At 35.9% G+C, this 14,993-nt stretch overlaps 1 protein-coding gene across 1 annotated transcript; it reads right to left on the bottom strand.

The window, feature by feature from the left end:
* Positions 1-7,483: 7,483 nt before the first annotated feature.
* Positions 7,484-14,752, bottom strand: LOC120088721. The gene is made up of 18 exons (XM_039046153.1): positions 13,358-14,752; positions 13,190-13,276; positions 12,912-13,116; positions 12,697-12,823; positions 11,606-11,701; positions 11,402-11,483; positions 11,213-11,272; positions 11,084-11,136; positions 10,203-10,369; positions 9,711-9,921; positions 9,526-9,583; positions 9,345-9,401; positions 9,003-9,251; positions 8,783-8,847; positions 8,601-8,657; positions 8,434-8,527; positions 8,204-8,344; positions 7,484-8,118 (listed from the first exon to the last, which is right to left on the bottom strand). Exons 1-18 carry the CDS (start codon positions 14,348-14,350, stop codon positions 8,005-8,007), a joined length of 2,916 nt encoding a protein of 971 aa, XP_038902081.1. The 5' UTR covers positions 14,351-14,752; the 3' UTR covers positions 7,484-8,004.
* Positions 14,753-14,993: the final 241 nt, after the last annotated feature.

Here is a 14,993-nt window from a genome sequence, read left to right as displayed (position 1 = left end):
TGTGTCAAATTGTTCAAGAGAAACCCTCACTGCAATAAACCTTACACGATAGTGCCATCGCACTACCAAATGTGCAACTTTTTTGGACCAATCTCCAGTTCTTAGGTCAATATCATGCAGTACGAGTTCAATATTATAAGACAATGGGACATCCTGCTGAAAACCGAATTGTCTCATCACCCTGTCAGGAAGATGCCTGTCACACCCCGCCCCCAGACCACCTTCTTAGCTCAGGAGAGGGATGCTACTGCAGTAGTTATCAACCCTTGAGTTGACACTTACTGCCTAATAATTCTTGCGGAATAACTCTGATACCATACTATAACTTATACACAGCGGAATGATTAAGTCAAGGAAATAAACTATAACAGATTAGGTAGGCCCATCTTTTATTACGATAGTGATATAACGTTTATACAACTTAAGGACTTAACAATAAAGTTTATAATGACAACCGTAAAAACCCTCCGGAAGTGTAATTATTGGGGCACGTGGCAAACCTTGGCCTTAGCACCACCCTGGAACTCCTCATCTTCCGCTACCTGGGGGGGGATTAAGAAAACATTTTGAAGAGTGTGAGCTACTAAGCCCAGTGAGTGGTTCTTTTAAGACGAAATTCACTTTGAAAATCATCATTTTTGGAAAATCAATCACATGGCAACACTCGCATTATAACTCATGCACAATCAAAGATATAATCATGCAACCAGTAATCTTTATCCCAAAAGCTACACGTAGCATGCATATCATATCATCAATCAATACAATCATCTATGAAAACCTTCCTATGACCCCAATTCCCGCCAATGTGCACACTGACTATTTTTATTTATCCCGCTAATCATGCTTAGGTACTTGACTATATTTCCCGCCGGTCGTCACCGACAATTATTTCCCGCCGACCGAAGCCGACTATTTTTCTCGCCAAGCACCTTTTGTTAAGCATGCTAACTATATCTCGGACATAATCTCAGTTTCCACAGTCACACACAAACAATATCATGGCAATCATCCTATCATCAAAAGTATGGATTTTTCATTTACATATGCATATAATCATATATCATAGTATAAAGCTAAGTAAATACTCATAATATGCATTTATATACTAAAGTTGTATAACATTCAGCATACATACCAAAGTTATATAATACTCATAATATATCAGAGTTATATGACAATCACAGTACGTATCCAAGCTATAATAACACTCCTATTATGCATTTATTTATCAAAGCAACCTAACACTCACGATATATCGAAACTATAAAGCTATAACACTTACGATATATCGAAACTATAACGCTATAACACTCACGATATATTAAAACTATAAACCTATAACACTCACGATATATAGAAACTATAAAGCTATAACACCCAAACTATGTGTTAATTATCACAGATATAACACTCCTATAACACCCAAACTATGTGTTAATTATCACAGATATAACACTCACCTTAATTTCTTAGGAGCCTTTCTAATAGTTCCCTTTTCTACCTCGGGCTCCCTTTTACCTTTAGAATCTAGATCCAACTTACAGTTTAGATTACTCATATTTTTAAACTTTATTTTGAGATACTTCCTTCTACAAAACTATTATAAAATGTCTCAAGAAGTTATCATAAAATCTTAGCTCATAACTCTTCATGATTTAGCCGGAATCATTCAAATATCAAGACTGGCCCAGCTTACCCGATATCTCGACCCCTCTATCTTTTTCTCATTCTCCAGCCCAATTCCTTAGAGTTTCTTCTCTGGAAGCCTCACCATGAAAACTAGACTCTCTTATCTTTCAGATGGCTTTGAAATTACATCAAACGCTCGAGTAGATTGGGAGATCTCTTCGTCTCAAATTGATGCATTATCCTCCACCCTCACTGTCCAATGTACTCTACTCTCCCCCTGTTTTTACGAATTTTATGATTTGTGATTTGAAAATGAAATATCAAAGACTCTATTTATAGGCGTCCAAACCTCCTATGGTGTTGACACCACCTACTTGGCTACATGGCCAAGTGGTTACTTCTCCCCTCATCAACGCAAGCTTACCTCACTTTGGCTCAAGGTGTTCTTTCCATACGCATCCACCACAATTTATTAGGGTTTAATAATTTCTCTTAATAAGACACCTAATTTTGGTTGACTTTTGCCCTTGCGTCTTCAATCTTTGTTTGTATTCAATTTAGGGTTTTCAATATATAATCTATAAGAACGTGGCCAAATTCAACACATAAATACTTACTTGGCCGTTTAATGCACAAGTGAGTTCCTTCGATCATGTGGGCGTGACGTTCGAATGAGGCATTCAGGCTGCTCTCGCTCTCTTCCACTTTCTCGCTGGTCTCGCTCTCTCCACTCTCACTCTCTCCAACTTTCTCGCTCAAACTCTCGCTCTCTCCCATTTCTCGCTCACAATCTCGCTTTCTTCACTCTCGCTCTCTCCAACTTTTTTGCTCAAACTCTCGCTTTCTCCACTGTCGCTCTCTCCAACTTTCTCGCTCAAACTCTCGTTCTCCCCCACTTTCTTGCTCAAACTCTCGCTCAAACTGCTCTCTCCAATCTCATTCTTTCCAATCTCGCTCTCTCCCATTTTCTCTCCAACTTTCTCTCCAATATCGTTAGCTACTGTGAATATGGTTTATCTCCGTGCAACTTCCACACGAATTTTCCCAAATAATTTTCTATATTTTCCTCAGTACTTCAATCCTTTCTTCACTATTCAGGATTTAATTCTTCGAGGTTTTCTCTTCTTTTTATTCTTTTAGGGTCTTCTCTACTCATACTCCAGGATCAAATATGGTTATCATAACTATAATTCCTAACCATTATAGTTTACATTCACTCTTACTAATTGTTGATCTACAGAAGGTGACAATTATTACAGTTATTATGACAATTGTAAAATTATTAGATTATTTACATAACATAGGATTTGACTTTCTCCTAATCAACCCCTTAATCACTTACTTAAGTAGGAAAATGGAGATCCGGGTTTCACAATGCCACTCACCAATGTGAAAACATATGAGAGGACTCATCATCCGACATATGTTTGACCATTCGTAAAAAAATTAGGCAAAGTATGCACAATAATTTTGTACGACTCCCAAATAACCTGAAACAAAAAATATTATATTAGAGAATATTAAAGACAAATACAATAAAAATGTGAATAAAATAATTAATTAGGTTTAGTGTAATGTACCTGTTCAGGTTGAAGCAGATCAAACATGTATCCATACTGGTTGACTACATGTGTGGCTATCCAAGTCACACAAATTTATCTCTCCACCTAAATTTTTAAATTGATAATTTAGAATTTAAATTAACTAGATCAGTGATATAAAAATTAAATTGAATTAAAACAACATACCGAGAACCATAGGCTCGCCCAACTAACTGAGCATCATTAACATGATGTAGCTGTGGAGCCATTGTTGGAAATCGCTCCTAAGTCCATAGTTGCAAAAGTATGAGAGGCCCAGCTATTTCTCGAACTTCAGGTCTTGTTGCTTTGCATAGTTGTCTATACAACCAGGTCAAGCATGCTCCACCCCATGAATACCGCCCCACATCATGGAGGTTAGCTAACAGTGGCAGGAACATCAAGTGAACAAAATGACTTGATTTATCTGAAAACAGACTTCCACCCATCATTTGTAGTGTATATGCTCGCGCATATCTTTTGACGGTTTCCTCGTCTGCATCATCTGTGAGCTAACGAAATTATGTTCCTAACCATATTAAACTTAACCTCAATCCTTTAATCTTGTCGGCAGGTGGAGTCGCACCGAGGTATAGTTGACAAACTTCTAACCAGTCATCGTACATCACTCCGGTGACAGGTTCACCGTCAACAGGTAACCCCAACAACACTTCTATGTCTTGTAGAGTGATAGTGCACTCTCCAACATACATATGGAATATATGCGTCTCGGGCCTCCATCTCTCGACCAAGGTTGTGATTAAATGCCAGTCCAACTGAATAAATCCTGCCTCTCGACGTCTGCAAGATATTTCTCCAGTAGTACGATCTCGCCATACAACATATGATCGATGAATGGACTGGTCGTATAAAACCATCGGGATCAACAGGTCCTGGTTTATCTTGACGCTCCAATGCATCCCTTATTTCTACTCTTCTTTTCTCGAAATAGTTCACGCATTTGAAGAATATTATCTAAGCAAGAGCATTTATAGGCAACATTTGAGCTCCTTTGAGGACTCCATTTATTGCACTCTGATATTTTGTCGTCATCCACCCATATCTGAATCCTCCATCATGTGCTTGAATCCATTGCTCTAAACTAATGTTGTCAAAAAAACTTAGACAGCTCCGATTTATTCCTTTGATATCTTCAATTGCTTTGTTGAACTTTTGAATTTTGAAAACTGACACCCAGCACGATAACATAATTTTTCAATGAATAAAATTTATACTTTTTTATTGAAGTTGCTGACGATATGTCGTAAGCAGAAAACGATAGTGACATTTCGGTCACATCCAACCATTTGTTGGGTTGTTCATTGCTGCAATTATACCAATATATTGATATTGAAATTAAACACACCCCTTCGTGTGTTACAAGTTTCTCTCAGGTGTTTCATACTTAGTGAATCTCGAACAAACCATCATACCGAGCGATACTATTCATGTAACAAGTGGCAAACATTTGAAATTCCATGCTCGCATTTTATGGCCGTTTGCTCACATTTTACCATGAACTACGAAGATTTATATTGAGGACTACTACAAATTGGTCAACGTATGCTGAAAATGTTACTCTCCTCATTTCAACATGTACTGCATGAAGATTATTGGATCACGCACCCTAATATACCCGTCTTACATCCTGATCCATCGTTTGAGAAGACATGGTGGACCGAAAAGTTCACGTTATCACAACGAGATGGATTGGACAGAACCAACCACTCCACAACGATGTGGATTTTGTGACCAGTTAGGCATAATTGAAGGAAGCATCCTTCATTATTAAGACGGGCTCCAGATAGTTGGGGATTGAATAATAAAATATTCTTTTTTTATTATATATTCATTTTATTGTATATTCAATTTTTTTATTATAATTTATTGTATATTCAATTTTTTTTTATAATAATCTACTGTATATTCAATTTTTTTTTTTTTTTGTAATCAATAAAGTTTTACATTATAAATAATCTAATATATTCAATTTATAGTAAATAACTAATAATATTTAATTTGTTGTCTAATGATTATTCAATTATGTATAATAATCTAATATATTCAATTTGTTGTCTAATTATTATTCAATTATTGTATAATAATCTATATATTCAATTTATTGTCTAATGATTATTCAATTATAGTATAATAATCTAATATATTCAATTATAGTCTAATGATTATTCAATTATAGTATGATTATTAGCTTTTTTTTTTTCTTTTTTTTTTTATATATATTTCTATAGAAAGTTCAAATAAAGTGAAGACTCTCGCTCTCTCCTAAGATATCGCTCTCTTAGTCTCGCTCTCTCCTAAGATCTCGCTCTCTTAGTCTCGCTCTCTCCTAAGATCTCGCTCTCTCAGTATCGCTCTCTCTTAAGATCTCGATCTCGCTCTCTCCTAAGATCTCGCTCTCTCACTCTCGCTCTCTCAATATCTCGCTCTCTTTGTTATTGTTGTTATTTTTCTATTAATGATTACTAGCTTTCCATTAATGATTACTAGCTTTCATTTCTTCTGGAACAATCACAAACACTTTTGTTTATTATGGATCTACTACCAAAAACTCAATGCATATTCTTAGCATTCAATGTGTATTCCTGAATAATCTCATTTTTCAATTATTCAAACATTTCATTTGACCAAGTTCAATGTTAGTCAGATTAGTCAATATAAACTAAATCTCGCTCTCTCCAACATTCTCGCTTTGAATCTTGCTCTCTCCTAAAATCTCGTTCAACATCTCGCTCTCTCCTACTATCTTGCTTTGAATCTCGCTCTCTCCTTAATCTGCTTCAGCCCACTTATCTCTTTAATCGCTTTGAAGTTTCAACATGTGTGTAACCTTCGATAACCTAATATACAAAATGTTGTTCGTAGACAAAGCTAATTCGGAATTGTCTTTTATTCTAATGCACAACTTATATCCATGCGCTTCATATTCGCCTGGAGTTCTCCCAGAAATATAGCCACACCCCCCTCCCCCCCCCACGTCAAACCCACAAGCCTCCGTCTAATTCGAAATGATAACAAAATGCATAGGTTGTTAGAAGCAGCTCGAGTACACAGATACATATAGTATACCATCTCATTACTTTATTTCCTCTACGAGGGAAAAAGAAAAGTAATAAACCTGCAATCTCGAGGGTGGATGTGTGTCGAAACTTTAACCTTCGACAACCTAAGTGAGATTCGCGAGAAAAACTACTAAAAATATTTATAATTAATAGCAAATGATAGACTATTATCTATCTCTATTATTTTGGTTTATTTTTCTATATTTGAAATCAGCATAAATGAAATAGCTTCTTAAATTGTATAGGTTAGTTGGATTCTAAGGGATAATTATTCTAAATGATAAAGGCTAAAAATATTTTTGGATATAGTAAAATGTCCTTGTGTGACAATGATATTTTGAAATAAATTGATTCATTTTCTTATATCTGAAAACATCTTTTCTTCTTATCCATATTCTACTAAAAGAAATAGCTTCTTAAATTTCAAGTATTTTTGTAAAGTATATTAATAATTTATATAATACTTATATAAGAGTTTTTTTTTTTTTTTTTTTTTTTTTTTTTTTTTTTTTTAAGGCTGGAGGTATTGATAAAACTTTAAAAGTTGTACTAACAATATACTTATATAAGAGTTTTTTTTTAAAAAAAAATCTTTTAAGGTTGAAGGTATTTATGAAACTTTAAAAGTTGTTCTAACAATTTTCTTCCAAAAACTAAAAAAAAAAAAGGAGGGTATTTTTTGACATTAAATTAGTGAGATATTGTTGTTTAAACCCTAAACCTAGGTCTAGAGAACTAGTTTTTACACAATAGAGGAATTTCGAACCACAATGTCAATAACACTCTCCCTGCAAGTTGGAATATTGACATTTTGGGAAGAAAATAATAATAATAATCATAAACGTAACACAACTTTGCAAAAATAGTAATTTTACTTCGTTTTAAAAAGCAGGGAAAAATATCTTGAAATAAATAAACTCTTAATGGACAAATTAATTTCACAATAAAAAGTCGATTTTTTAACTTTTGAGACCTCACTATTCTCTTTTTTATTTTAAATAAACTTATAAAATCTCCATGTTAATGCAGCCAACTTGCAAGGATTTAAATTCCAGGCTCCATATATTTTATACCACAAAAGAATTAGCATTTAAAAAGTAAATTTGAACTTACAAAACTTGCCCGTTCATCTTACTAACAGAACAAACTTTTATTAGGAGAACAACAATTTAAAACAGGGAACAAGCAGAATGATTTCTACATATAGTTTTAACATTGATATAAAACTCCAAATCCAATATCTATCAGTTGCTATATTCAATTTCCCTTTCCACCCACATTCATGTTCAAATCTAAAACCTCCATTACCACAAATTGACAGAATTCTATTCTCTGGATGCAAAACAAATTAAGTCATAGCAAAATACACTATGAAATTTAAGGCCGAGACAAAATTTTGGAAAGCTTCCTTTACCCAAACACTTTCTTTCTCCACAAGCTTCCACCGAACTAACTACCATCCTTTTTTTTTTCTCCTTTCTTCTGTACACTACCAAAAAAAATTGGTAACCCTATCATATTCATCAGGGTTGTATGACCATTTTTCTGTACACCCAAAAAAAAGAAGGGGAAGAAAGAAAGAAACAACACCCCTCCCCCTTCCTCCCTATATATAGATTTCGTCAGGGCGAGTGGGGGTTGCTTGATTTGCTTTCCGCTGCAAAAGAATTTCATTCACTATCAAGTCACCTAACTTCTACTATGTTTCTTCTTCAGCTCCCTGGCTTCAAAGAACTATTAATTACACGATATTGTGGTACCGCTTTTTGCAGCACCGATGTCCCTTGGAAGATCATCATCTGGTAATGTCTCTTGTACTCAATTACCTGCAACAGGAAAACACGTGCTTTTCAACACTACTTGTTTTTCTTTTTCATAACATGCAATTTTCTATTGTAAAGATTAATGCACCTCTTCAGGAGGCAACTTGCTGAATCCAAACTTGTTAATCCACAACAACTCTGCTTCGTCCGCAGCCGGCAGAACTAGATTCTTCACTTTCAAAAATCCTAAGAACCTCTCAATGCATGCATATAAGGATTGGAAGTAGCCCTGGAAATAGTCTTCTTTATGAGCTCCGCAAATTCATTTCTTAATTGAAAGAGGAAATCTTTTTCATGGCAAAAACAGATGATAGTTACCTGTCCTTGAAAGTTGGTATCTGTTGCTACTAAAGGAAGCTCCGCTATTTCAGTCCCAAATATACGAAATATTCCCGCTGACACAACAGATTCACTACAGAAGAGACAAAAATCAACTTCAAGTGATAAGATTCCAACAATAAAATACAAACGTCAGAAATTCTTACTTCACAGTTAGAACTGCACAGTATATCCCGCCAAATTCTTGACCCCTGATGTTCCTTCTGCACGGCAAATAGAAGTGCACAAGATTACTCTCAACAATCACTATATTTCACAACTTCATAGCAAGATGTAAAAACCAATCATTGAGGGAATTAGAGGGGAAAAACCGAGTACAATTCTTTACCCATAAAGCATTGATGGAATGAAGTCTCTCCCAGAGGCAGAGTCAACAATGGGATCAAAACAATCCTGGATTTACAAAAAAGAAACGAAACAGTTGGTTGGCAAGCAGAATTAAAAAGAAGAAAGAGCCCTCAAAACAATCCATATTTATCAGAACGGCTCAAAATTGGTAAACTATAGCTTTCCTCCCTAAAGGACATTTGCTGATGATAGTCACTTACATGGAAAATAGAAACCGCCTTGGAAAGCAATGATCTAGTTTCATCGGATGACAACATTTTCCAATTGAGGACCCGCCATCTAATTTCAAGATCATTTATGCTTGCTGAACCCTGGTCTTCAATCTTTTTACGAACAGAGACCAAAATAGACTCAGGCAGCTTCTCTCCTCCTAAAACCACCAACTTCTCCAGTGCAGAATGTATCCTGCTACACTCAGGACAACAAAACCATTTTCCTTGGGGAAGTTCCTGCAAAAATAGTTGTATCGAGATTTTTAAATATCAGATCACAACATTTACCACTCAAAAGAAATCTGCAGAGAAGATGGAATAGGGGGCCACCTTCAGATCTTCCATGTTGTTTTCCTTTAAGCAGCCAACATGAAACTCCTTCTCACACTGGAGAAAATATTGCCATTTGGTACTTTACAGTTAGCAAATAGTGGTAAAGGTTTTTTTTTTTTTTTTAATTATTATTAACAAAAAAGTGCTGGACAAATAAGCCTTCAAACAATATTAATACCTGATCACAGAGAATAACAGTTCGAGGACCAAATCCTGACTTGCTAAAGTCATGGCATCTACAACAATTGAGACTACCATTTAGAACACTTGAAGAAACATTAAAAAATCAAAACCAAATATGTAACAAATATTGGGGTAGCAAAATGCAAAAAATGGGGCTTCTTTCGAGGAAGAAACATAAACCTGCATAATGCACATCCACCAACTTCCACTTCCATAGTTTTGACAATTCGAATGCATCTCGTTGTTATCTGTTCAATAGGATCAACACCAGCAATCCTTCCAGCGGCAACAGCATTGGCATTGTGCTCCACAAATTTTTCCTTTTGGAACAAATTCTGGCAATATTTGCAGTACCAGGTACCACTAGGGATACATGGTAAAGGAACACAATCTGAATTGGCCAAGCACAAAACGTCAAATGAAAATGTATGTAATTACTGGAGCGTGGGGAATAACTGTATTCTGCAGTATCTAGTGCAGTAATGCATAAATCCAGCGCATTATCCATTTTAGTATTTTGATCATGAGACTCATATTTATGCATTAATATTTATGAAAGAGTTACCAATCAACAAATATACCAACGTAGGACTCAAGAGAGAGAGAATTTCTTAAAATTTTGTGGGCAAACTACCACAAAGATATGCCATTTTCGACAGGAAGCATAATCACCTCTATGAAAAGCCCTGGGGCAGCCATCACAACACAACAGATCCCCTCCATCTGCACAAATGCTACACAAGTCATCATTATCAGTGGAAGAGAACTTTCGTCCTTTCGATAGAGATATGGACAACTCATGCAGAGACACGCCATTTGATGTGTAAATGTGCAAATATCTGCAAGGAAGAGTACGCTAGGCCAAGTCAATAAAAAACCAATTATATCCACTAAAGTCTAATATATTATAAACAAAGTGTCATTTCGTTCAAAACTCCACAAACATCCATCTAGTTTTCACTTACAGCATAAGATGGGTAAAATACAATAATTACTTAAAAGGTGGTTTGGTGACACTATTATTTCTCGTAGTCTTTTTTTCTTCTCGTTTTTTAGAACAGACATTTGTTAACTATTTCTTCATTCTTGTTTCTCGTTCCTAAAAAACATTCCAAATATTATATACAATTAAAAAATTAGAAAAAAAAATCTAGTTTCTTCTTCTCATTCCAATTTTCAACGTAAATAAAAGCCTTATTTGACCATTTTTCACCTATAAATTGCATTAAAAAATTATAATATAAAGACAACAGAAGAGGTTATAACGTTTTATATTTATAAATTAATTTTCACAAAAACTTTGATTTTTTTAATTTAAATTTGTAGAGAACATGAAACATAAAAGAGTTTATAAACACATTTTTTCTTGGTTCTCTATTAATAAAAGGAGTGTCTTGAAACAAGAAAAGAGAACGTGAACATAGAGGCCCCCCATTAAAAACTTGATTTGATTTTCTTTAAAAAAAAAAAAAAAGAAACAAAAAAAAAAACATGCGCGCACACACATATGCAGGATAAACTATATCAATAAAATGAACTAGACAAATACTCACGGCTTGCGCCTTGATGCCCAACCAGCATGAGATTCAAATTGCGAGGGACTAACCTACTCATTAAACAAAAGTCAAATCAAAACTCTAGCAAATCTTCAAGATCGGAAATGTTTCACAGAAGAATACTACCTCAGAGTTGCAGCAGCTACAAAAAATACCAAACCCCTTTTTATACCCAACCAACAATTTCTGCAAAATAAGAAATAAGATGAATAAGTAGATGAACTATATATAACATGAAGATTATTAGTAAGAACTAATTGATTATTTATCTATGGTTAAAAAAGATTAAATAATGAATAAGAAAATATGAAAGACCTGCCCACGGGCATAGTATGCAACTTCAGTTCCATCTGGTAATATATCTTCCTCAAACACTAACTTATGCAACCTTAGATCCCTGTTAGAAGGATATCAGACAATGTCCATGAGATAAACTTCAGTGAAAAGGAAATAAAGAAAGAGAGTATGTCAGAACATATCCAAGCGACACGAGAATTTCATAAGGAACAAATCACTAACTTTCTAGTTAGTCTTCCATGACTTTTACCACGATTGGAACCACTCTTAGATGCAGTAGTATCAGATGACTTGGGAAGTAAATTTAGTTTCGGAGTTCTACAAAAAACAAACACAAGGCATAGATTATTAGAATTAGTCAGAGGAGTCCAAGATAAAATATCCTACATCATCTACACCAGAATTTCGATTCCAAAAGCCAAAAACCTATAATGCCTTAATGAGATGATCCACCCAATGTTCTTTCCTATAATTAGTATGGTAAGGATAGTAAATCTATTGCCTAGAAATACATGCAACAGAGTATGAGCTCAACGAATTTATATATCGTAGAGATAACAAAAAATCTACAAATCCATATTAGTGTTCCATTTCATTGTTAAAAGAAAATCCTTCATTCAGAAGAGAGGAAAATTCATCAATTTACATCAAAGCCTTGACAAACCATGACAACTTGACAAGTTGGGTTTGAAATACATGCAACAGAGTATGAGCTCAAGGAATTTATATATCATAGAGATAACCAAAAATCTACAGATCCATACTAGTGTTCCATTTCATTGTCAAAAGAAAATATTGATTCAGAGGAGAGGAAAATTCATCCATTTACAACAAAGCCTTAACAAACCATGACAACTTGACAAGTCAAGTTTGAAAGGGTAAACAGAGGTGTAATACATAAAGCAAAATAAGTATTCAAGTTGTTGACTGAGATAATATCCGGAAATATCTAAAATTTTAATTAATCTTTGGTGTGATTTATACAACGAAAAAGAAAACCCTCATTTATTCTGCTTTGCAACCATTGTGCTTCACATTCACCAATAAACAATAGATAAACCAACAAAAACCCGAGGCAGGTCACACTGCAACTTGCCGGTTAATCATATACTACACAAAAGGTTACCACTTACCAGCATGGTAGCATTCTTCCCACTAGGTTATATCCCAAATTCTAAAGTATCACTGATAGAAATTTCCAAAAGCATTAAATAAAGCAAAAAAATTACAAAACACCAAAAAGGTTCCAACCCTTGTTTATATCGTTGTCACAAAACACTAAATGGAAAAGGCATCATGACCAGTAAAAACACCTGTCATTACTAAAGACTGCTGGAATGGGAATGGGGCTGGGGCTGGGCCTAACTTGAGGCTTCTTTGAATCCATGCATGAACCGCAAAGTAACATGGCAATCCCGGTGTCTGATTCAGGAATTCGACCTATAACATAATTATAAACATTAGACTGTCGGGTGTAGCAACCAAGTCGCGGAACTGCATGACACACTAACCAGACATAAAAAACAACCTTTGCAATTCATGCAGATAGCAGATCTCTTTACCAAGGAACAACCAGTAGCACTTCGGATGAATTCTTCTGTCTGGTCTAAAGAAAAATTTTGGCATGCGTTCATGATATCTCGGAGAGTATTCCCAGTCTCCAAGTATATGTACTCTGGTGGACGTTTATTTGAGCTACCAGCATGTAGTTCAAATAAAGTAGGAGAAACAACCTACATTATTCAGATATGGATTAAAAGAAAATTCCTCGAGCATTTCAATTATCTGACCATAGACAAAACTCACTTCATTTCCTTGGCAGTTGTTACAGTAACAAATTATCCCAGAGCCACTGATTACTCCTTCAAGCCCAGTTTCTCCTTGTGCTTTAATCTACAATAAGTCAGAATAGAAGCTAAGACAAAAACCATATAGATTTACAAAAATGAAAGCAACTGCAATTCAAACCAATACCTTAGAACCCCTGATGTATCTCACTCGAAGTCCCTCCAAAATACCCGTATCCAGAAGGTCTTTTAACTTGGCGGGAAACTTCTTTGCAGACACTTTCTTCAGCTTTGTCTTTCCAATCTTCATCGGAGGTGTAGCTAAGGAGCTAGGAACATCATCGGGCTTGGTTTCAGTATCATTTGTGATAACTTGCATTGCCATACCCGTATTACATTTGGCAAGATGTTCAACTGACGTCGTCGTGGGCTCCAAGTTCTGTTTTAAGGCCGAACGAGTAAACCTCTTGCGAGGTTGCTGAATTGTCTTCTTTCCCAACAGACCATTAACAACAATGACCGATTCCGACCCATTCACTGCTTCCTCTGAGGAAACATTTTGACCCACCTTCCCTAAATTCCCACATGTTGAAGGCCCTTCAGGTTCATTCCTCAAGGTTACCTTAGATTCCTCCACGCATGAGCGCTCCGCTTGTTCATCGACCAATTCCCTGTCCCTTGCCAAATCAACTGTCCCATGGCTGCTTGGATCCTCACTATCCAACAGTTCCTCCTTTGATTCTTCTAAGCGAATAGCATTCGATGTCTCGTCCTTAGTTCCAGTATCACCCGTAGATTCATCGACCTGACTCTTGGGTTCTTCGTCGCTTATAAGGTCTACGATATCACTCTTTGCCTCCTCTTCACTCATTGAATCCGCCATATCCTCCATTATCTTCACCTTCTCCACCTCCCTCACCTCACAACTCCTTAGTAGGGCAGCCTCACCCGATTCCTCATTTTCCTCCTCGCCGCCATTGGCTTCCATCTTCACTAAGCCCTTTAACCGCTTGGGGGTGGGACTCTCCGGAATCGCATTTTGCGACTTCCTGGAACGTGTCCGACCTAATGACCCACAAATCTCCGATTGAACTTTCAAAGCAAATGCAAACTCACGCTTGAGACCAGTACGGACCCGTGACAACACCACGAACTCATCCGGAGCCGTACCGTTCGCCATATACCATATAGATCAATTAACCCCTCGAATTTATCCCACTTTCCAGATTCAAAAACGAATTATCAATATAAAACAAGAACACGATAGCAGTAACGAGAAATATATGCCTGGCGCCTGTGATTTATATTAGATTTCAATGCGTTCCGAATTGGATAACCCCAACTATAAAAGCCGATTACGATTTCATTCTTTTGATGAGATAACGCAGCAGATTGAAGAACATGAAACGAAGAAAAAAAACACTCACACAGAAAAGGAAACAAAAATTAGGGTTTGCCAAACGTCGGGATTTGAGATTTTGGGTTGGAGAAGAAGGAAGGAATGGAGGGCACTGAGTCGGTTTCTTGGAAGAAGGCAAAACGAAAAGGGAGAAGACGGACCCAATATTTCATAATACCGAAAATAGCCCTGCGCGGACGTAGACGGAAAAAGAATAGAGTTTAATGTGAAAAGAGAAATACGACGTAGTATAATGAATGTTGTTTGAGGGCAATTTGGTACGTGAAAATAAACAGAAACGCAATTGCTTCGACCACGCTGCTCCACGTTGTAAAAATATAATTATTTTAATTTTTGTGCGAAAAGAAGTTTTTTGAAAAACGAGAATTTTCGCGGCTTAGACCTGAGAGGATCTTTACACACA

The sequence above is a fragment of the Benincasa hispida genome, chromosome 10 (genome assembly GCF_009727055.1).
Source record: "Benincasa hispida cultivar B227 chromosome 10, ASM972705v1, whole genome shotgun sequence".
Classification (NCBI taxonomy): domain Eukaryota; kingdom Viridiplantae; phylum Streptophyta; class Magnoliopsida; order Cucurbitales; family Cucurbitaceae; genus Benincasa; species Benincasa hispida.
The sequence above is the reverse complement of the archived record's forward strand: the minus strand, read 5'-3'. Positions and strand labels throughout refer to the sequence as shown.

Coding starts and splice junctions, on each gene's coding strand:
- LOC120088721 (XM_039046153.1), bottom strand. CDS start 14,350: ATGGCGAACGGTACGGCTCCGGATGAGTTCGTGGTGTTGTCACGGGTC. Junction 9,252..9,344: donor ACAACATGGAAGATCTGAAG/GTGGCCCCCTAT, acceptor CTATTTTTGCAG/GAACTTCCCCAAGGAAAATG. Junction 8,345..8,433: donor ATACCAACTTTCAAGGACAG/GTAACTATCATC, acceptor GACTATTTCCAG/GGCTACTTCCAATCCTTATA.